General features: G+C 32.8%; 1 protein-coding gene across 34 annotated transcripts in view; it reads right to left on the bottom strand.

Annotated features, from left to right (window-relative positions):
* Gphn (gephyrin) overlaps positions 1–24,125 on the bottom strand; it is a 589,435-nt gene that overhangs the window by 204,712 nt on the left and 360,598 nt on the right. For 18 of the 34 annotated variants that reach the window (XM_087195039.1, XM_087195042.1, XM_087195043.1 and 15 more), the window contains one exon: positions 21,768–21,809. The exons of the other annotated variants lie outside the window; for them this stretch is intronic. In XM_087195039.1, coding sequence (XP_087051165.1) covers positions 21,768–21,809 — 42 coding nt within the window. The remainder of the gene's footprint in view (positions 1–21,767; positions 21,810–24,125) is intronic. 34 annotated transcript variants of the gene reach the window in all.

Genomic DNA, 24,125 nt, shown 5'->3' with positions numbered 1-24,125 from the left:
AACATGTGGACTAATTTTTTTGTGATTTTGATAGCTCTTATAAATAATATCAACTAAGGTTAATTTTATTAAGTATCTTAATAGAAAGTGTTAAAAATACTAACTTTAAGAAATGGAACCTAAAAGATAGTCATTGATAGAAAAGATATAAATTGCTGAGCATTTGTAATCATTATTCGTTTTCTGGCATGTCTGGAAAAAATTCACATTTATTTTTATTAAGCATAAGTTTTAAAATATTGAGTTTATAATTGGATTTAATATTTACCTTATTTTTCATTCTTAAACGTCATGTTACATCACTTATTTATTAATAAAAAAGAAATAGTGCTTTTGAGTATAATGCACTCATAATGTAAGGGAATGGCTGCACTGTTCTTTTTAAATCAAAAGCTGCTACATTTCAGTACTGTTGAAAAGGTTGTGACTTATTTTTCTAAATGCTTAACTAGCATGTAAAATGTACACAGGAAGATATACAAAGATACATCTATGTCATATTAGTGGAGTAGCAATGTGTAGGACATTCCTTTGAGAACTAGAGATAAAAGCTAAGCTCTTGCCTTGCATCACAGCCATGTGTGCCATGTATCATGTTGCTAATCAAGCCTCCCATGATCTTACCAAGTAGTTAAGAAATGCAGTTTAATATTGGACTTGTATTTACATTATACATATCCTTTCACTTTTTCTGGATATTCAAATTTTGGGCATCTGAGCTAAATCAAATGGAAAGGCTAAATCAAACTAATTTACATATTCAGAGAAGGGATCACTGCATTGAAAGTTATTTTTTTTAAAAAAGGGCAAACTCATGACTCACACAAATATAAAATGAACGTGTGTTAAAGATCTTATCTAAAATATTAATAAATAAGAGAGGAAGATGCTCCATTTGGTTCAAAGGGGAATTGAAAACACACATATACGAGAACACACAAGAATGATGAAATGAATTTTGCAGAGAAACCAATTACTTTTAGGGCAAAAATCAATTATACTGCTAACTAGACACAATTTACATCTCTATAACACAGGATCATTTGTATTGCTATTTGTATACCACAATTTAGAGTTGCACAATAGCACAGAAAATGGGAGGGGAAGAGGTGCCCTAGACTCTTCAGCCAGTAATCATTTTTGTCTCACACTCTTTCACAATTTTATCTGACACTTTATGGCTTGGAAGCCCCTGTTCATATGTCTGTTAACTGAATTCTAGATGGAGAGTTTTTCTCCTAGTGTTTACTTTTGGTTTCTAAGATTATATGCATTACCTACTCTAGTCATTTTAAGTGGACTGCAGTTTTTGTTTTTACTGTAATGTTAAAACAGTAGTTTATCAATAAAAATGGAATAAATTTATAAAAATACATTACTCATTGAAGTATGACTTAAAATACAACTGCAAAGGTTTAATATATAATTATGTTTGTTTTTTGTTCTTGTGGTTCTGGGGACTGCACCCAGGGCCTTATGTATGCATAATAATATTACTCATTTAGTGAACAAATACTTCCTGAGCACCTACCCAATCCAGGATCTGATCCAGATGCAAGGGGTAAAATATAAACAAGACTGACAGGATCTTACAACCATGGAAGTTACATTCTAATAGGAGTGAACAGCTAATAAGTACTTTAGTTAAGTATATAAATAAGATAGTTACAGATGGCAATAAGTGCTATAAAGAAAATAAAACTAATGGGATAAAGTGACTACTGATATTAGTATAGCTATATAATGGGCAAGGAAGACTTTCCTGAATAAGTAAGGGAAAGAATTCCCAAGGCTGAGGGGACAGCTAATAGTATGCAACGGCTCAAATGCTTTGCTGAGTTTCTACTTCATAAGATTATTGTGAAATAAACAAATGAATGCAGGTAGAAAATTTGGTTCTGTACTTGATATTTAATAAAAGATAACTATGTTACTGTGATGGTAACAATGTGGAAAATTATGATTGCTATTATGTGTACGATACTAGCTAAGAAAATACAGGTGCTAGAATTACTGTCTTCAATCTTTCCTTGCCCAGAACTGTCTACAACCAAATCAAAGGAAATTGTTGTAATTTGTCAAAAGGGCCAAATATTGATAAAGAGTCAAAAGTGTTCAGACTTAGGGTTCTGATAACAGGGACAAAAAATGAATTCTGGAAAAAATTTGCTACTTCATAAAATTCAATGAAGGCAACTCTGAAAAAATACATATAAGGGTTAGGGGGATAGTTCAGTGGAACAGCACTTGCCCAGGATGTGTGAGGCCCTGGGCTTGATCCCCAGCCCTAGAGGGAGTGAACGTATTTTTTTGCTGTTTACTGAAGTTTTACTATAATTAAATTTCTGCATACAAACTCTTATGACAGCACATTGTAACTGATCCATGATAGCTATCATACTTATTAGCGTTCTTCAGACAGTTGGATTTGCATTTAGACATGGTTAGGTATTTTCAAAATTTATTGAAAATATATCACAGGGGATTCAATAATCACTAAACTAAAAGCTTAATTATACATAATTAATACTTTTAGAAATAATTAATACCCATTCCCCAAATATACTGAGATGCTCTACTTTTAGAATCATTAATACCCATCCCCAAATATACTGAGATGCTGTGGTTCAGTATTAGTGCTTTTTGTTTCTTTGAAATTCTCACTTTGTTTAACAATATATTTTTCATATAAATCTATGATGCAGTGGCTTAGTCAGAATCAGAGTAGTCTGGACATCTTAGCTGCTTCTGGCCAGTTTATATAACAATTCTATGACAAGGAAGATTGAACTTTAATTTCTATAAAATGTGAAATGATCTGAAGAAATTATAAGAAAACACTTGTTTATGCTAGATGGTTAGCACTTGGGGTGCAGCTCAATGGTACAGCTCATGTGCAGCAGGCCCTGGGTTTAATCCCTACCACCACCACCACACACACACACACACACACACACACACACAGCATGAAAGTATATTTATAGGAGACTGGCAATATCCATAAATCCTTTAGCTTAAATTTTTCACATCTGGAATTTGAGATCATCTAAATATCCTCCTACACTTTTTATTCTAAGAACAAACACTATGCTAATGTGTTCAACACACATTTTAAAAATTACATTTTCATCCATTATTTCTTGAACTAAGAATGCTTTTAAATTCTAACCACTGTCCTAGCAGTTTCATCATTGGCAAATTTGTTCTCTCCGTCCTTCTCAGGGTGGTCTGAGACAGCTTTACGATAAGTGCCTTACATTGTTCAAGTATGACATGAGGAATACAATCAAGTCAAACTGCAGAAAGTCACTCACCGGTGCTTTCAAATTCTTAATCTTACATGTCAGCTGTTCTTAAACTTTTCCAAAATTCTCCAATGATAGTTCTTTTTTCTACATAGGTTTCTTTTTCCCTGTTTGGCTTACAGTCCCTATAGAGCTACCTACTTTTTCCTTTTCTTTCCTTCAGTTCATCATCCTCATTATTTCTTTCTGTTAAATATTAACAACTACTGACATGGGAGGAATTTAAGGGTTATTTTTATTTTCTCTTTGCTTATCTATAATGTTTATGACTATATGAAAACAAAGACAAATGTTACTTAAAGTGAAATAAAAATAGAAACTGCTTTTGAAAATGACAAATATTTGATTTAAAAATAAAACATTCAAACCTTTTATTATAATATATACTATCCATTATATTATCTGCTCAAATCAATCTTACTCAACTGTTGATTTAATTTGGACCATCAACACATGTTTTCTCATTTCTCTCCTGCATAAATAACTGCAATCAGTTGGGATCAGTTCAAAGTATACTTTAAACTGAATGGCTATGAGCTAATTACCTTGACATATCTGCAAGCATAGGCTCATTTTTTAAAAACTCAACTAAGCTAAAAAAGGTACATAAATCTATTTATAAAGTCTTTTAACAGGGTCATTGGATGATTTAGAATTTTTGTAGCTAGAAGTGTTGTAGCTAATTTATTAATACCAGTGTCATTCAGACTCTCTCAGATTCCTGTGATTTGTATGGTTTAGAATTATGCTTGGTATACTGGAATACTAAACTATGCCCATCCAATTTTGTACCTTTAAAGCAAACTGACATATACAAATTCCTTTTATTGATAATTATTATTATTCTCTTTCTCATTAGGTAAAATGAGTTATTACTCTTTGAAAAGGGAAAGAAAAAAGGGAGGGGGCTAAAGATAAAGTTGACCAATGATTCCTAACGGAAAAACAATGCGACAACACACACACACACACACACACACACACACACACACACACACACTGAAAAAAAGAAAGGAAGAAGAAAGGAAAAGAACAGAAACACAAGAAAAGTGAAGTATAGGGAACTGTGGTGAGAAAGCTGGTGAATGCAAATGAGGTAAAATAAATAATGGAATGGGGATTCTTATACAGTTTAGTCTCCTCTTCACACTTATTTTAATCTTTAAAATACAAGGCAGACCTTAAAAATACAAATATCATCTTTGACTTGAAATTGTCACTTAAAGTCAACTAGGTAGTATTCAAAAGGCATAGCTTGTAAAATTTAAGCAGGTATAAGTGTATAGGAGAAAAGACAGGCATTCTGACATTATGACTAATCTTAAGAGTTGTAGCAAAATTTCCCTCTGTGGATAGGATGTTTTAAAAAGAAGACAAAGAGATTTCAGATTTAGTTTAAAGCAACGACATAATATGACAATATCCACAAAGATGTATGATTCCATAAAGCAAAGACCAATTAGCTAACTCTAGCCAGGGAACATTTCAGACCAGAGCCTTCAAACAGAGCTCAGTTATGTTTAAAAGTTAGGTTTAAAAGTTAGGTAATTTCCAATGATATGGTAGAGACATAGGAGGACTGAAAGAGTGATACTTACATGGCTAAGAATACAGTACTTTAGAAATGTTACTATCAGGGGTGGAGGCGTAGCTCAGTAGTAGAGTGTATCCTTTGCATGTGTGAGTTCTTGGTTTGATCCTAAGCACCACAAAGGGTTAAAAAAAAGTGGCTGTCTGTAATAGGATAGTAACCTGTAACAATGAAAATAGCTATAGAGATCCTTGCTACATGATAGCAATTGAGGTTGAATAAATAACTCCAATTTGACCTATCCGTTGAACTCTTGAAATGTTCTACATGTATGTATATCTGATGAGTTGGTGAGGTTTTGGATAAACTGGCTAGGTATAAGTGGAAATGCATTAGTGGAAGTCATTTAGTTGACAGCAGGCTTCTGGTTATACAAGATTTTTTTTTTAATTTAAACTTTATCAGCTTACATATTCAAGGTTGGAGTACCTGATAGGTGTATAGTTCAATTACTATTATATTAATTTTCTTTGGTAAAATTCTGATATAAATTAAACAACACTTGGTGGCTCACAGCCCTGAGGATGATGTAAGAATGTAAAGATTAAATGCTCAATTTCAGCACTATTTACTTGCTTCTCATCTTTTCAAGAGGAAACCATAATGTGAAAGAAAAAAAAGGAAGTCTTCCCCCCCAACCCCCAACAGAGGGGACTTAACCCAGGGCCTTCACACTGAGCTGTGTCCCCAATCCTTTTAAAAAAATTCATTTTGAGGTAGGGTCTCACTAAGTTGCTAAATTGTCCAGGCTTCACTAAACTTGTAATCCTCCTGCTTTAGCCTCTGTGAGTGCTGGGATTGCAGGCATGCATGGACCATCATACTTGTCCATTTTTTTTCTGTTGTAAAAAATAACATTTGCTTTATTTTCTAGTAACAAAATGTACATATGAAATAGGATAAATGCTTAATTGAATTAATGAAGTATACTGATCATTTGATCATGAAACAAATGCTCCTAATAAACATTTAAAGTACTGAAGGCAATTAAAATGTTTATTAAAGTTTAAACTGTCATGGATACAAAGGAGTTGTCATGTTTGACATATTAGGCTGAATGGTTATGATGTGAAATATTATGATACAATTTAAATCAGTCTTAGTTTGACTCAAACTACTTCAGACTCTGAGCCAAATATATTAGACAATGTACTAATGACAATCAACTCATTGTTTTCTCATACAATCTCTTTCAAGTCTCACTGGTTACTCTCCTTCCTACTCACCAACTAAGGTGCATTCTTTGAAGAGATGCCTAACTTTCACAACCAAGGAGTACCAGTGACTACTGTCTTATCTGACTGTAGAAGATCATTTTTACTTCTCTTTCCACTTTTATTCCTAGGGAATTCCCTTTGTCAAGCACTACAGAAACTCATCATTATTCTGCAGCTTCAGAATAAAATTCTAATGGGTAGATTACCATGGGAATTTTTCTTTCATTGTAGGTGAACACAGCAGTGTCCTCAAAGAGCCGTGTATTAGTTCATCCTATGCTTCTTAGCAAGACCTTTAAGCAGGGTGGCCCAAACAGAGTTTAATTTAATTATTGTGTGATAGTATAGTAGCAAGTTGCCATAAAGAAAAAATAGCAGCAAGCTAGATATTTTATGATTCCAGATAATACTGACTGTAGAATAGCATGGAAAAAATTCCAAAAATAGAGCCTTCTTTTCTTATCCTAAGTCAGACATTGAAACAGAATGGGGAAAATTTCTAATAGAATTAAAAACTATGGTTATAAAAAGTTCAGATGAATTTATATTCTATTCAGGGTCTCACAGAACATGAATCCAAAATATCTTTAAGGTCTTCCTGAATTTAGTCTTCTTCTATAAGTTGTTGTTTATGCTCTGTAACTATTTATTATGGGAGAGTCAGAATAAGTGACCTATTCTTTAACTACTAAAGCAGAAAAAGGAATGGAAACTATAGGTAGTTTCCCTCCTTATGTCCTTCCATTCTCCATCTCTCCTCTCTTTTTTCCACCTTCCCTTCTCTTTTCCATTCTTTTTCTTTCCTTAAAGTGTCAAACATTTGAGTATCAACATATCTTTTTCTCCTCTCTCAATTCTAAGGTATATATATATATATATATATATATATATATATATATATATATGCAGTATTAGCCCTTTAAAGTATTACCTACAATGAACTGTTTTTATTATAAAATAATATTGTTATATATAATAATCCTTATTGCTTTCTTAAATAACAAAAGTCACATGGAAATTAAGCCAACAGCACTTTAAATGGTAGATTCATAGATGATGTAAAATACATGTACTTCAAAGGATGTGCATGATTTCAAGTTATCAACCACTGCATTAATACTTAATTCACCATTAAAAAGCTAAATGAGTCTGGGTTCCTAAAATATTTACACTAAAGGGCCAGGGATTTAGCTCAGTGGTGCTGCTGACTGCCTCGCAAATGCAAGGTCCTGAGTTCAAGCCCTGATACCAAAAAAAAAATTTACACTAAAGAGAAACAAGTTAGTATTAAAAAAGGCATTCTTATAAAATATTCTGACATCATGTATGTGTAACCATAAAGTTAGACTTTTTGAAGATAATGGAAAGGACATCACAATATATTCTCCATTTCTATTTCTAGTTTGCTCTATGTCTGATGATGGAGTACCTTATGGCAAAAAACTCTCAATTTCTCTATAATTCTTAATTCTTATGTAGAATGAAAATAAAAATCTTAAGATTAATAGGATGTTAATATTTTAAAGATATTAATAGAATATTATTATTATTCATATGATATTATTAAGTAAATACTGGTTAATAGGTAATGCACTCAAGATTATTAAGGCTATAAATGTTATAATCTATTTTGGAAAATGAGTGTTACAAGTGTAAAGGTTAACAAGCATTTTTTTGATCATACAAATGGTTAAAAATTCACAGGACTCAGTATAGTTAAAATGTATTCCATAGGACTCAAAGTACGTCTTTAAATTCAACTGAGTGAACTTTAAAAAGACTAAATTCAGGCCCCGAGATTTAGCTCAGTGGTTCTGCTGCCTGCCTTGCAAGCGCAAGGTCCAGAGTTTGATCACGGGTTCCAAAAAAAGAAAAGAAAAAAAAGACTACATTCATTTTCACAAAATATATTTCCTAGGTACATATGACTAATTCTAATCTATAATGTATTAAACTACTCTTTCTTTAAGTGCTTCCAATTTTAGGATTGTTTTTTTCTAGTTCTGTGAGGAACACTTTATATTTTGATTGAGATTCCATTAAATCTATATATCAGTTTAGGAACCATGGCCATTTTTGACAATATTGGTTTTGCCTGTCCAGGAACAGGATAGTTTTGCATTTTGGGATGTTTTCTTTGATCTCCTTTAGCGCACTATAGTTTTCATTATAGAGGTCCTTAGGTTAACGACTAATTGTTTGGAAGCTATTTTGAATGGTATTATTTTTCTGATTTCTTTCTTGGTGGGTTCATTGTTGGTGTGCAGGAATGCTACTGATTTTCATGTGTTGTTTTTGTATCTCATACCTTGCTGTATTTGTTTATCATTTCTAGGAGTCTTTGGGTGATGTTTTTTGGGTCTTCTATATAAAGGATCATGACAATAGAGACAGTTTGGCTCCTTCATTTCCTTCATGTATTCCTTTTATTTTTTTCCCCTTGCCTGATTGCTCTGGCAAGTGTTTAGTATTATATTGAAAAGGATTGGTGAGACATCCTTGCCTTGTTCCTGGTTTGAGAGAAAAAACTGAAAAATTTCCTCCATTTAATATGATGTTGACAATAGGTTTGTCATAGGTGGCTTTTATCAGATTGTGAAGGTCCTTCTATACCTATTTTCTTCAGTGTTTTTAAAAAATCATGAATAGATTTTGTCAAAAGCTTTTTCTGCATCTACTGAGATGATCATGTGACTTTTGTTCCTGCTTCCATTTACATGATACATTTACATTTGATTTGTATACACTGAACCATCCTTGCATCCCTTAAATGAAATCAATTTGGTCATGATGGATGATCTTTTTAATATTTATTGCATTCTGTTTGTGGGTATATTGTTGAGGACCTTTGCATCTATATTCATTAAAGAGAGTAGTCTGTAGTTTGGTTTTTTAGTTGAGTCTTTATCTGGTTTTGGAATCAAGGTAATGCTAGTTTCCAGGAATGAGTTTAGCAGCAATCCTTCCCTTCCAGTTTCATTAAAGAGTTTGAGGAGTACTGACATTAGACCTTCCCTGAAGTTCTAGATTCATTGGTGAATCCATTGGGTTCTGGGCTCTTTTAGTTGGTAGGTTTTTATTATTATTATTATTATTATCTCAACTTGATTCTCTTTTACTGGATTAATCAGGTTTTTATATCTTCTTGGTTCAGTTTTGGTAATTTATATGTATCTAGGAGTCTATTCACTTCTTCTGGATTTTCCAATTTACTTGACTATAGGTTTTTGAAACAGTTACTAATAATCTTCTACATTTCAGTAGTGTCTATTGTGATTTTTGCCTTTTTCATTTCTAATTGCACTGATATGTGTCCTTCCTTTTTTTTTTTGTAAGATTAGCTTAGGATTTGTCTATTTTGTGTATTCTTTTGAAGAACTAGCTCTTGAATTCATTGATTCTTTGTATTGTTTTTTGTAGTCTCAATTTCATTAATTTATGCTCTGCTTATTATGGCACTTTTAAAATTAAGTAATAAGGATGATAAGTTATTTTTGGGAACTTAACAATATTTTGATGAATTTTAAAATAACTTCCTCATGACTATTTTGTGAATTCAGGATCCAAGATTTCCCTACAGACTTTTTTTGATTTTCACAGCCAAAGGCATTTCCTTTAGATATATTTCAGAACAACAGAGCCTGAATAGAGTATAATTAAAAAAAAAAAGACACTCCAATTTGTAAAGTCCTGAAGTGAGGTCCCATGTTTAATTTTTGCAACATTCTCTATATACGCTTACTATGACAGTATCGATAGAATACATGCTTAATAAATACCTCTAAATTATCATGGCCCACTGGTGCAGTCAGCACAACTGGAAGCATAAATCAAGTAAAACTGGCACAATCATATCAATTTCAATTTTTATATCCACTCAAGACACCAAAATTTATTAAAGACTTTAAATTATTATAATTATTAATACATATAAGTTGTATAAATTAATTGGTTTTACTATGACATTTCCATACATATATATCATTATAGACTTTGACAATGACATGCTAAGCACTTGAAGGCCAAAGATGCTGCCTTAGAAAGGTCTGTCTAATCTTCCCTTGTCTCCCTCCCCCCTCCCTTCCATGAAGTTTATCTTTCTGAAGGAAGGTCTTTAAAAGAAATATAATTATCTTGAATTCCCTCCCTAAAATCTTATTAACCAGAGAAAATTCACTCATAGAAGAGAAAACTAAAAGTTCTGCATCAGTTTTCAAAATACAGCATCTGAGGATCAATACCTGAGAGACTATCTGCATAATCAAACAACTTTTATCTGTAGCGCAGTTTCACCCATCATCTCCCAATCTTGTTGCCACCTCCCCAGAGCCCAGAGGATCTTTGTTATTGTCTGTTCTTGGGTGTGAAGTGACATTCATTCTCCTAAAAATCATTTACTATCCCTCTACAGGCCCTTCTCCCATTTTCCTCTCCCTTATGAAGAGAACATTTAATGTTTAAATCATCTAACCCTTTTCTGAGTTTCTGTATTCTGTGTGGTTCCTGTGCATATGTGCACATTAATAAATTTATATGCTTTTTGGACTTAATTTTATCATCTATTGTCAGCTCTGATTGGTCATTTTAAATTCACAGAGCCACCTGTGATAGGTGGCCATTAAACATTTGAGCAATATCCATGCTTTGCTTATCCATAAAGTTCTGGACTGAGGGGCCAAATGGAAATTCTACTTTTTGGATTCCCCTCCTAGAGAAACTAAGAGCCTTTTTTTCCTTCTCTTTATTTCCAGTAAAAACCCTCCTAACCTCTTTTTGGTTTGTGACTTTGTTCTTTGAGACCTTGCACTCAGTTTGCATAGGATTCAACATGACCTCAATATAAATATCTACTTAATTTATTCATTCCACAAAAATTGATTTTTGACGCTGAGGAAATCCTTGCCCCAAATTTCCAGTTTTCCTCTCCCTTTATTGTTATGATCTATATCTAGATATCCTGCCAAAGCCTTAAGTGCTCATAGGTGGAGCTTGGGAATGTGATTGGATCATGGGGACCAAATGGATTAGTCCACTAATGAGTTTAGAACTGAATGTGATATTGGGAGGTGGAACCTGGTCAGAGGAGATGGGTCTCTGGGGGAGTGGCTTTGAAGGGTATATATCGTGTCTTCCTCGCTTGACCTCTCCCTTCTGCTTCCTGCCACCATGCCATGAGCCGTTTCACTTCTGCCATGCCACCCTAATTTGGAGCCAGCCAACTATAGACTGAAACCTCTACAAACAGTGAGCCAAAGTAAATTATTCCTCTTTTAAGTTGTGGGCATCAGGTATTGTGTGTCCCAACAACAAAGAAAATAACTGAGACATTTACCATCCACTACAATTACTATTCTAAGGAAGAATGAGCCATCAGAGGAATAAACAGGATCTTGTCATCATTCAAAATATGCCAGATAAAAATACCCTGAAGTAGGCTGGATCCTATTAGTTGAAAAGCATTTCCCCAAGAAAAACTATTACAAATAGTAGACAAAATACTGCATCAATCCATATATATATATACGTTTATTATGTTTGTAACTCTCAATTCAGTTAAACTATGATGCAATTTCAGCTTTTTAAGGGTTATATAAACTTTTCAACACTACCCTAGAAATCTGGTATCATTTATAAAGTTGTTTTCATTGGAAACTGCTTTGTCTCACTTATAAGTTGGTGATTGCCTACAGAGTATGATGTATAATTTGAAAACTATAAAAATAATAATAAAGCACTATTCATACTAGCCATTATATTTGGGGGGTGTATGTAGATGAATAAATATTCCAGAACCTAAATTGGAAAGTGATTTTGGAGACAAAGACAATAAAAAAACTGGAGAAGATAGTCAACTGGCAGAATGAATGGAAATATATCTTTTTTTTTTTGGACTATTCTTAACAATTCCAGTAATATATAGAAACGTTACTCCTATATAATTTTATTTCTTTTTTTGGATGCTATCTTTAAAAATTAATTTTATTGGTACATTTTAGGTATACAATATAATCACATTCATTACTGGAAATGTGTACCTTTACATAAAATATCTTGGTTCTTATTTTTTCCCCATGCCCCTGCCCTCCATTCAACCCTTCCACCCTTCCCTATTTACAAAGACTTTGTTTCCATTTTTTCATTTTCTCATATTAATTCCATTCCCTTCTTTCCTTTCCCCAGCCCCTCCCACTTCCCCTTCCTCTTTGGACCTTATCTTGCTATTTCACATTATATATTATACCTTTTGATCCTTATTTACACTTTCAGCTTCTTACACCAGAGAAATTATTCGGTATTTTCACATGTGTGTCCTATTTATTTTACTTAAGAGTATCGCCTCAATGTGCATCCATTTAGCTATAAATGGCTCTAATTTCTCATTTTTTATGGCTGAGTAGTACTCCATTTTATAAAACAACATTTTCTTTATCCAGTCTCCAGTTGATGGGCAACTGTACTGCTATCTTATAAAAAGTGTTCATATATTTTATATCCCATGTATTTTACAATGATTAGGAAAAAGAAGCAAGGTAAGAATAGTACAAGTGCTGATGTTAAGACAAGTTAATAATGAAATTAATAACATTTGATTTTTCAATCAGGTCCTGGCTAATTGTTATATACAAAACATTTTACTTCATGATAAACAGCAGATAATGAATATGAAAGAGTTCATTTAAACTAAAAATAACTTTACAATGGACCTTTATTTATTTATTTTTTGGTACTGGGGATCAAACTCGGGACCTTGTGCTTGCGAGGCAGGCGGTGGAACCACTGAGCTAAATCCCTGGCCCCAATGGACCTTTAATATAAGTATTGATAATAATAGTTAATATTGAGTTCTCTGCATGTTGTGCAATGTAATATTAAGCAATATTAAGCTGTTCAATATTTATGGCACCCCCAAAAGTGGTATCTTTCTGATTTTACAGGAATAGAAGGTACAGAGAAGTTAACTTGCTTAAGGAACAGGGTTAGGTTTCAAATTCAGGGGTAGAATTCAAATTTAGCCCCAAATTAAAACTTTTAAATGTGATGGTGAATTTATTTTGCAGTAAATTTATTTCAGAACTGTGAGAAAACTAATAAAATAGTACAAGCTGCAAAAATATACAAATCTTTTTTTTTTTTGGTACTGGGGATTGAACTCAGGACCTTGAGATTCTGAGGCAGGTGGTGGCACCACTGAGCTAAATCCCCGGCCCTAAAAATCTTTTTAGAACAGTGATAAACTACTTAGATTTGTTCAGAAAAAGATATTTTAAAAAATTCTCAAAAACATGCCTCCTATTTTCAAAACCTAAATCCACATGGTAAGCATAGACTAAACAGGCTAGGGATCCCAAGAAGCCAATATGAAGAATTTTCAATGAAGAAAAGTGTGGCTTTTAAGTAAAAAAGCTTCAGAAAATAATGAGCTACTTAAAAGAATTACTGCATCTTCATCAATTCTAGGAGAGAATTACGTCCTAATGTATTTGCATTCATTGCATGAAATGAAATAAACTCTTCTTTTATAAATCTAGAACAGCACCAACTTCACGCAGATATAAGAATACAATCAAACAAATTACTTCCTGAATCCTGGTTGAGAAGGAAATGCTTTGAAAGAGAAAAAGGGTGACTAGAGAAAACTGATAATGCACATTTGGTGTGAGTAAGTAAGGAAAATACACACTGCTGCTAGTATAAATGATACTTAGTGGACTTCTGAAAAATTAAACTAGGATTGTTGGTGTACAAAAGTTGTCTATAAATCTATGGGTATGATCACAAGATATGATCAAGAGCTGCTTAGCATTCATTAAACCTCTGTAATTTATAGAATACTGTGCATGACCTCCCAGACAGAAGAGACAATGAGTTCATAAAGAATGAAAGGAGAAATGAAGACAAAATGCTGGCCTGTGGTGCATAAGGGCACAAGAAAAAGAATAATAGTTATCAGACTAGGGAAGCTGGTAAAACTCTCTTTCATTTCAGTTTCTCTCACTATTGGTAAGAGGGCAGAAAAAAAGGAGAAATTTATATGCTGATCTTTCTTTTCACTTAAATTGCCTGCCAACATTTTTTGCTTTAGGGTAAGGTCAATTCTAGAGTTTGAGATTTTCTTCCCTCTCATTATATCCAATGTCAATAAAGAATTAGGGTTGTAGAGAGAGGAATAACTATTTGATTTTATTTGAGCCCACCCACAGGAAAAATTGGGCAGATTATCCTTCCTATCTATATATTTATGTATTTTTTATGTGGAACATCAGAGTATACTAGAGAAATAGTGTAGAATTAAAACCTCTTTGAAACATTGACCTAGATTAATACATGCTTTAGGGAATTTAGGGAATTAGAAAATGCATACAAATCTTAGGGACATTTGACACTAATATATAATGGGATATTTAAGACTGGGTTCTAACATGATCTAGTCAACATGTATTTATTATGTTTACTATGTACTAGATGGAGGAAAGGACTAAAACCTAAAAGAAATTAAGTCAATGTCTTTACTAAACCAAATTTTATAATCTAGTAACAAACTAAATACCATTATAAAGTACTGATTAGAACATAATTGTTATTTATTTAAAGCGTATTTATTAAATCCCTATTGTTTGCCCCAAACTGGTTTAACTGGTAAAATATAGGTAAAAATATAAAAAGGAGCAGCTCCTGGTTTACAATAGCTCAGAACACAATAAAGAAAATAGAGTAAATATAGATTACAAATGCTATGATAGAAATAGTGCATTCAGCAGTGCTAGGAGTCTGTGTAAAAAATGACTAGGGTAGGGGTGCGGAGATATTAACAGAAAAAGCTTCCTGGAGTTGTCATACACGAGTAGGGGTTACTTCCCTTTAGTGGTGGTGGTAGAGAGGCATGCTGAAAATAAAATTTGTTGTTTTAAGGGATAATTATAATTTAATTAGGTGAAGACAAAGTGGCATAGTTAGAGAAAAAGGCAAGGGCAATTCACAGGTGTTGGAGATTGGCAACTGGGAAATTGCGTATGACTGAAGCTGACCTTAGCCTATAAAAGGAAGTATAAAAGGAGAGGTTGACAAGGTTGGTAGAGGCCAATTCTTAGGGGTCATGAAAGCCACTGAAAGATTTTAAATAGGGGAATGGTGTAGTTATATTAATATGTTAACAAGTTCACTGGGGTGAAGAGTGTAGAGATGGATTACTTAGGGAATAATTAGAGGAGAATGAGTTTGGAGATTAATCTAGAAATCCAAATGAGAAATCTGACTACATCACTGAAAGTAGTTCTAGAAAACAGGTATATTGGTTTTGTGTGGCTGTAGCAAAACACCTGAAATAAACAACTTAAAAGAAGCAACATTTACATTGGCTCATGGTTTCAGAGATTTCAGTCCATAGCTAGGGGGTACAATGCTTGTAGGCTGAGGTGAGGCAGAACATCGGAGTGCAAGGGTATGACAGGGGGAAGCTGCTCACGCAGAGGATAGCAGTCATGAGGCAGACAGCAGAAAGCATGTTTTGTTCCATCTGGGCCCTCACCCTATTGAATGGTGCTGCCCACAGTTAGAAATAACACAAATAATGGCCAAGAAGAAAGAAGGAACATAGGTGACAAGAAGGTTCATTTTGATGGGAGTCTTGATAGGTAGTAAGTGGCTGATTGTCCTGTTTTGCCTAGGACTGAAGGATTCTTGGGATTTGGAACTTTCAGTTTTAAAAACTGGACAGTACCAGATGTGGAACTTTCAGCACCCAAATCAGTAAAGTCCTATGCAAGCTGTGAGGAGTTGATCACTAGAGAAATAATGCTTGGCTAAAGTATGAAGGACTTGGAAAGAGAAGCAGAGGCATTTATTTTTGATACAGTAATTAACAGGTACACCTTGTAGCTTCTTTGATTAAAGATGAGGGTAACAAAGTAGTGCTTAGGAAGATTGGTCTAGCGAAAGAGAAACTATGCCAAGGGAACAGTTATTAAGCAACTATAGTAATCTAAGTCTGAGGTGGTTAGGGTTTCATCATCTATCTATGTTAGGGAAGAAAAATAAAACTTATGCTTATTTAATACTTACTATATCTCAGGGACTATATTAGGTTTTACATAAATTATCAATTCTCCCTGAAACTCAGATATAGAAACTTTATAAACATTTAAGTATTTGTTCCCACACTCATTCACCATTTCTCAAATATTTTTGTGTCTTTTTCTTATATGACACATCTAGTTTATTACTTCTCTAATACTAAAATTTGAAAATAGATCTGGCTACCAATTTCACTGTATATATTGGGATTTTAAAAAATAATTCAAAGAAGGAAATAACAAAGATGATGAAATCATGACAGTGGATGTCAAAGGTGAAAAATAAGAAATTTCTATGCCAAGAAACGTGAAGAATGTAAGTTTTGGTAGAGAAAATGTATTTAGAAAGCAGATTTTGACATACTACTCTGTTTGAGATCATAAAAAGACATTCAAATAGCAGCTGGGAATTTAAGCATGAATCTAGGTGAGCTATGCCATTTTATTGCATATTATAATGTACTATCATTTATGTGAGCTCTACTTTGCTGTATCTCTAATGTCATTTCTAAGTTCCTTTGTAAGCAAAGGACTGAAAACTTATAACATTATGATGATAAGCTTATCTGTATTTACGTAAAACCGGACTTCCACAGTAGCATTTTATGGACTTTCTTCATCCCTATTTCTACAGAGCATCTCTATCTCTCTTCTCTTTATTTCCTGCCTTTCAGACATACATAGATTATATATTAGCTTTAAGACTCTCAGCTCAAAATCTTCCTAGCTATCCATGCATTAATATTTCATATTAAAATATAAATTTCTTATGCCTTATTTTCACTAGTGATCTCTTTTATATTTTAAATGTTCACAGTATATGGTGCAGTATGTAAACATAAATTCATTAGTGTCAACTACGATTATGTTTAAAAATATTTTATAGAAATTAAAAAATGTAAGCCCAGGACAAAGTACTCATCATCTTGTTTCAACATGTATCAACCAATTATTTGCAGTTCCTTTTAAGGAAGTTTTTAATTAGATATATTTATCAAATATATTTGTCAAAGAGAGAGTCATGTGTTACCTCATTATCTTTATGACTGTAACTTATTTGGATGTCAGAGAGTGGTATGTACTTAATGTTCTTATTTTGACCAAAACAATTCATATATTGCAATTCATTTTCAAAAGTTCAAAAGAATCAACATATTTTAATAGCACCACTTGTAGTGTTTTCAAAAGATACTACTTCTAACAGATTTATTCCCACTATCTCCAGTTTCCTTATCATTGTGTACAAATGATATAAAAATAACACAAGACTGAGAGCAAAAATTAGACTATCATAGACAACTATATTGAAATAAATAGAAAATCAATTATTAAAGATTTTCTATGTGAGGGCTTACTTCACGTGGTAGAACCTTTATATTATGGTTACCAAGTTTCTCTCACTTCAGTTTATGATTCCTTATTATTTAAAAAAGTAGTTAAAAAAAAGCGCAACATAGTATGGTATCTAATGTCCAGTTGTTTTCCTCCCCTTTCTCTCTTCCCTTCTTCTTAGAAAACCAACTAACTAGGATTGAACTGAAACTTTGTTTTTAAAACTCTTTTTTGCAAAAGCTCCAAATTCAGTCAGCATTTGTTTGTCATAATTGGTATTCTAATAAGTGTGTTAATAATTCAAAGGACAACTGTTTAGTACGTTACAACTTTTAAATACTATTTTCCTTAGGTAGCTGAAAGTTCTAAAACACCAAATGAAAATGTAATTGTTTTAGTCTTTGTCCACTCAACAAGAAATATCTTAGCCTCGAAATTTCAAGATATCAAAAATCAACTATGCTACTGGAAAATCTAAAACATTAAAGATAAGGTTTTTAAAAGACTCAGTTTGGATGATAATAACATAATAACTTAAAAATTTCTATTTTTGTTTTAGTATTGTTACAAATCATAATAGATTTATATCTAATATATATTCTAGCTTATTTAAGTCAGAACAAACACTATTTCTACCAAGATGTATGAAGTGTGATCAAAATACATGGTATTTAAATTAAAAATTTTATTACAGTGAAAAACATACTGCCATCAATCTACCAGAAAATACTCTCCTCACTTCAAATATACTTATTCCATTATTTTTGCCACTTTCAAGTTCTAGAAGTCATCTTTTGTGTATTTACAAGATGTGATAAAAAATAAGGTGAATGCTTCTGGTGAGGGCAATCCAATGGAAGTGCATGTTCATGCAAACAGTACAGTATGTTCTCATTCATTTTATTTACCAGATCTGGCACCATGAGACTTCTGGCTCTTCCACAAAGTCAAAAATGACCATGAAAGTTAAACATTTTGAATTGACCAAGAACACTGAGGAGTCATGACAGTGGAACTAAAGATACTAGAGAAAGAGGACTTTCAGAACTGATACAGAAAATGGCGAGAACTATGGGGTAAGTGTGTTCAAAGTAAGGGTATTTTGAGGATTAATGGTAATGTAAGTAATAAATTTTGAAAAAAGTAAACATTAGGGGCCAGGGATTTAGCTCAGTGGTTCCGGCCCCTGCCTTGTAAGTGCAAAGTCCTGAGTAAAAAAAAAAAAAAAAAGAAAGTAAACATTCACTGCATTTTTAGATCACACACCATAGTACTTATTCTGGCCTTTGTTTAAGGAAATCTTGAGCAATCTTTTCAAAGGATTTTTTTTTTAAATGCACACTTCATGAAAAAGCTGAAGATCAGTTAGAAATTTGGAAGATGAGGTCTTCTCTTTTTTACAAATTTGGTGGATTACTTACAAAGGGGCCATCAACTACATGGAGTAGCATTTGCCCACATTATCAGCCAGATGTACTTACAAATTATCTCGTTCTTGTATAACTTATGGGTAGGCTCATTTTTGGGCAAGGCTTATATTTTCATTTTATAAATGCCATAGAAGATAGTGAACATAGTAAAGCCAACATTAGGGGTTGGAGACGAGACTATTTCTTCAGCAGTGGACATAAGTGATGATATAAATGTAAAACAAGATATTGAGCCATAGAAGATTTGGCTATCTCCATAGTGATGCTATATATAATTCTGCACTTTATAGCAGTCCTGTCAAGAGGCTTCCATAAGCAAAATTAAAACACAAGGCTGTTTCTTGAAATTTTAATGATCAAGATTTATAACTCTAAAATTTTGGGAAACATTTACTAATTTAAGATTAAATACAAAAAATCTCACAGAGTGTTATTTCTGTGTATTTCATGAATTTAGATTCCTTAATTAGTTCTTCATTTTATTGGTCTACATAAATTAAATAGAAACATCATCTATGGAGACCACAGAAATGTGGCACTGAGTGGAACAGAAATATCCTACCAAAATAGAGAGAGAGAGAGGGAGAGAGAGAGAGAGACATACTTCATAACAAATAAAGCCCACATATCACAATGGAAGAAACAAACCCAGATGATGCTGGAATTCATTTAAGAGTTGAGGGCTATGGAGGAAATGCCACAGCATACACAATCCCCCCAAAAGCCAGTTCCACATTCCAACCTGAAAGCCCTCCTATATACATGCTGTTACAGAGAGTAATACCCTGATGGATGCTGTAGGCTGTGATTGGAGATGATGCCAATGGTAGACTTCTTTTACACTCTCATGGGGAATGGAGAATTGCCTGGATGAAGTGGCAGAAAGAAATGTGTTATATATATTTTTATACTAGGAGTCTTAATCCTGGGGAATTAAGAAAAGACCTAGAGAAAATATAATTATGAAATGATATAACTTTCTTTTTCAAAAGTCCTTGATATCATAGTAGTTCATCTCCTTGTGATGTTTTGCATCTCCATCACTGTATTTCAAGAGGAAATTAACTCTTCATCTTTATTATAGTAAAACACCAGCATCTCTAATAATGTCATCATTTCAGGAAAGGAGACATGTTCCGTTGTATACATTTTTTAAAAGAATTGTTGTGGGTCTAAATCTTCCATGGGTCACTGTTTAACCCACTGCATTTTATGTTGCTTAAGGATCCTTTTCAAAAGATCTCTTTAGTTTTTTGTGAATAATATTAAGATGACAGTGAAACTATATCAAACACATGACCAAAATAAGTTTATGTTAAACCATTCATCTATACATTTCAAGTACAATCTGATGCTTAAAATACAAAAATGATAATGCAAATAAAGAAATTTGGCCCTTAGAATTTGTTATATAAGGATCAGTCCTATAATTGGCAGTTTTCAACATTTTGTATTATTTTCATGGCACTTTTCCTGAACACTATAAATCTATATACACTTTTAAAATTGAATGTTTTTCTTTTCTTTTCTATTTATTTTAAAAGTATATTATTAGTGTAATGTGTTTTGTAAACAGAATTAAAGGTTTCTCACCTTAAAGAAAAATAACAAGTAATTAATGCTTCACAGTCTCAGTTTTATGAGAAAAAAATCTGTGAGAGTTATAACTTACAAAATAAAAATGAAAGAAGATGACTATTATTCTCTGGGCTCAATAAATTGAACTCTAAGACTATGGATTTTGTCATGCTATTTCTTTCAATATTTTTTCTTAAAAGATGAAGTCTAAAAGATAATGTTCTGTCTTTGGCTCTGTATGTATTATGTGGCATTTTAGATAGTAGCCTCGTTCTGTTTTTTTTTGTTTCTTTGGCATGACATTCTGGAGGACATATTTCTGTGATCAAAATTAAGCTGGCCTTAATATGATAGCTATAGAAGTTATATAAAGTGTGTATAGCAATATATTATGTTGTAAAGAAAAGACTGAGATTGTAAACAAAATTCATAGGCTATTTAAATCTTTCTATATAGTCTTTTCTCTCAGCTTCTCAACAGTGTCTTTCTTTGGAAAGTAGATGTAACAGATTGGATATTTAAAGTCTGTCAATAATACTTTAATAATTCTGCTTTATAAAAACAAGAAAACTCATTTATACTGCAGTTTAACACAATAGGAATGAAGTAAGCCCCTTAAGACTCAAAAACACAGGCCAAATTTCATGTTAAATATTTTATTTAAAAATGATTTTTGTGACTGACAAACTTTTGGACTATATGAACCCTAAGAAAATACAAGTGTCAAGGAAACTATTTAAGCAGACCAATTAGATTTTTAAAAAGGAAGTGAATTGCCTAAAGATCAGACTATTTGCCTTCAACTTTTTTTTCACTTTTTAACATTTAGTAACAATTACGGAAGCTCTCCTGTATCTGTAATGGGAAAGGATCATCACTGATTTAATGCAAATCTTCAGCTATCAGACTGACACATATGGGTGTACAAAGTGAAATCTTTGTCTTTAGCCAATATGAGTTTAATAATAATATGGTTCAAAGAAATCTTTATAGGATAAGGTAGATGTAACAAGTGAGTTGGCTATAACACAGTGACTGTCAAAAAAGTTATTCAGAAAACAGTTCATTATAAAAATATAGAATTTTCCCAATAACATAGGTGATGTTTACCCTTTGGTACTCTCATCCCTTTCAGCCAAGTGCAAAGTGCAAGGCAAAATAAATTAAGGCAAAAGGAAAATAAAATAAAAATGGTGAGTGCGAGCATGTTGCTGACCATGTAAGAAAACACGTGCAAATTATACCTCTGATACACTATAGGTAGATGAGCACGAGGGAAGCCGAGCCTGGTTTTGCATAGGGAAAAGAAAACACTGTTAAAGAGGAAATGATAGAATAGTAAGGGTCTCAGGAGGATTAGATGGCTCCATCACCAACAATTTTGCCAGATAATACAACAGCCTTACAGGTGAATGCTTGAGTGTGAAAACATCCCAAGGCCCAGGTTATTAGAAGGATAATCTTGTGATTTAAAAAAATACCTTGCTAAAAAGAAAAAAAAATTCTATGAAGGAGATGACACCTTCTGATCAGGCAGATTCTCATATAATCTTCCTGAGAAGATGCTCACATAAGGGGAAAGAAGGACACTGGACAGTTTTTCTTCAGGTGTTAGCAATGTTCATTGCTTTAATATTCAGAAACTAAAGGTGAGGCTGCTTATAACTCTATTGTACAACTTCATGTTAGTCTCTGAAGAAGGCATCAAAGGCAGTTCAGTATTCTGATTTCCTGTTCTTTCTATTCTAGTATTACTGAATGCCCTCTGGCCCTTTATAGTTCTCTTTTCTTTTATATAAATGCCCATACCAACACCATAAAAATATAAAAACTTAAAAATAAAACTCTTCTTCAGACTTATCTTTTATTAGACTGTTTTATCCTTTTTTCATTGATTTTTTTGAACATCTATTTTATCACTAATTTTTAAAGTTATTTAATTCTTTTTTTTTTTTTTTTTTTGGTACTGGGGATCAAACTCAGGACCTTGCACTTTCGAGGCAGGTGGCACCACTGAGCTAAATCCCCGGGCCCAAGTTATTTAATACTTGTAAACCATATTTAACCTTATGATTTTGCATATTTCTTTTTTGTTTTTTAGATGTGTTCTTGCTGTGGTGCCTAGGCTGGCCTTGAATCTCAGGCTTAAGTGATCCTCCTGCCCTTCTGAAGCATGCCACCATGATTTTGAATTTGTAATTTTCTGGCCTATTTTTACTTTCTAGGTTATCATACTGCCACGTTTAATTAGGTAGCCTCTTTCTGTATTATGTTTCTCAATGCCATGTGAGCTAAAATTGTTACGTATGCATTTTTCAGTTACACATTCTGCAATGAAGTTTCTGAATACAAAAGGAATTAGAGAAGATGATGAAGTGCAGGAATCAGAAACAACCTTGTTATCAGATTTGTCCCTTACCTGTATTTCTAGCACACAGCACAGCAGAATGTAGTAGGTGCTCAATAAGTGTTTATTGAATGAAGAAACTCTTTTATTCTATTCCAAAAAATTAAACTGATCAATATGCAGAAGTTTTAAAGCTTACCATCACAAATATTTGTGATAAAATTATCATGCCACCTACTATCTTGAGGTAATTTCCAAAACATAATCAATTCTATTCAGTAAGAAACATTAAATTAAACCATACATATCTGATTTTCTTTAGCAAGATGACAGTTCTAAGAAAATACTGCTTTGCCTGTTTGTTCTGTTCAAAACAGTTTGGAATTTTTTTTCCAGTTCTCTCTTTTCTATTACTAAGTAAACTGTCTCACCAAGGATATCTTTTATTAGTACCTTATTTTTTTGTATTAAAGTCATTTTTGAGAAGGGTAATTCCACAATGAGCATTAGACATCTCACAGATGTGACATTTTCATTTCAAATGGTGTCTTAGATTATTTTATAAATAATTCATGAGATTTTTTTTTTTGGTTTGAAGCATGGAATAAGATAGAATTTTCTTATTTTTTTTAGTGTTTTTATTAGCACATGTTTGTAATACAGAATATGATGTTTATTTGGAGGAATTGGTATATGTATCTTAATCATTTTCAATGAATTTTCCTTTTTATTAAGTAGAACTGAAACTTCAAAACTGAATTAAGTTTTTACATAAAGGGAATACTAATAAAGTAAAAAGTAGCAAACAGCCTGCTTTCCAAAGAGATAATGCTAAAATTGATTTATTATCATCTATATCATTATTTTTTCATTGCTATCTTTTAATTTATTTTTACAATTTTTTATTAGCATGTTTGCCATATCGCATTCATCACAGGGAATTTGTATCTGACATACTATATCTCAACTTTTTCTCATTTCCCTCCCCTCCTTTCAACCCTTCTTCCCCTTCCCATTTACAAAAGCTTTGCTTCTATTTTTTTCCTTTCATTTTCTTTTTTCCTTTTTTGGTACCAGGGATTGAACTTGGTTCCTTCTGCTTGCAAGGCAGGAGGTGGAACCACTGAGCTAAATCCCTGGCCCTCATTTTCTTTTTTAAAAAAACCCTTTTCCCTTTCATCCCTCTCATCCCTCTTCCCTTTCCCACTTGAACAAATTCTTCCTACTTCCCAATATCTATCCTCCATTTTGTTCC

This window comes from Heterocephalus glaber, unplaced genomic scaffold (assembly GCF_053883595.1).
Source record: "Heterocephalus glaber isolate CG9 unplaced genomic scaffold, H.glaber_assembly_v1.0 deba00001608, whole genome shotgun sequence".
Lineage (NCBI taxonomy): Eukaryota > Metazoa > Chordata > Mammalia > Rodentia > Bathyergidae > Heterocephalus > Heterocephalus glaber.
This window is presented reverse-complemented; position numbering and strand designations above follow the sequence as displayed.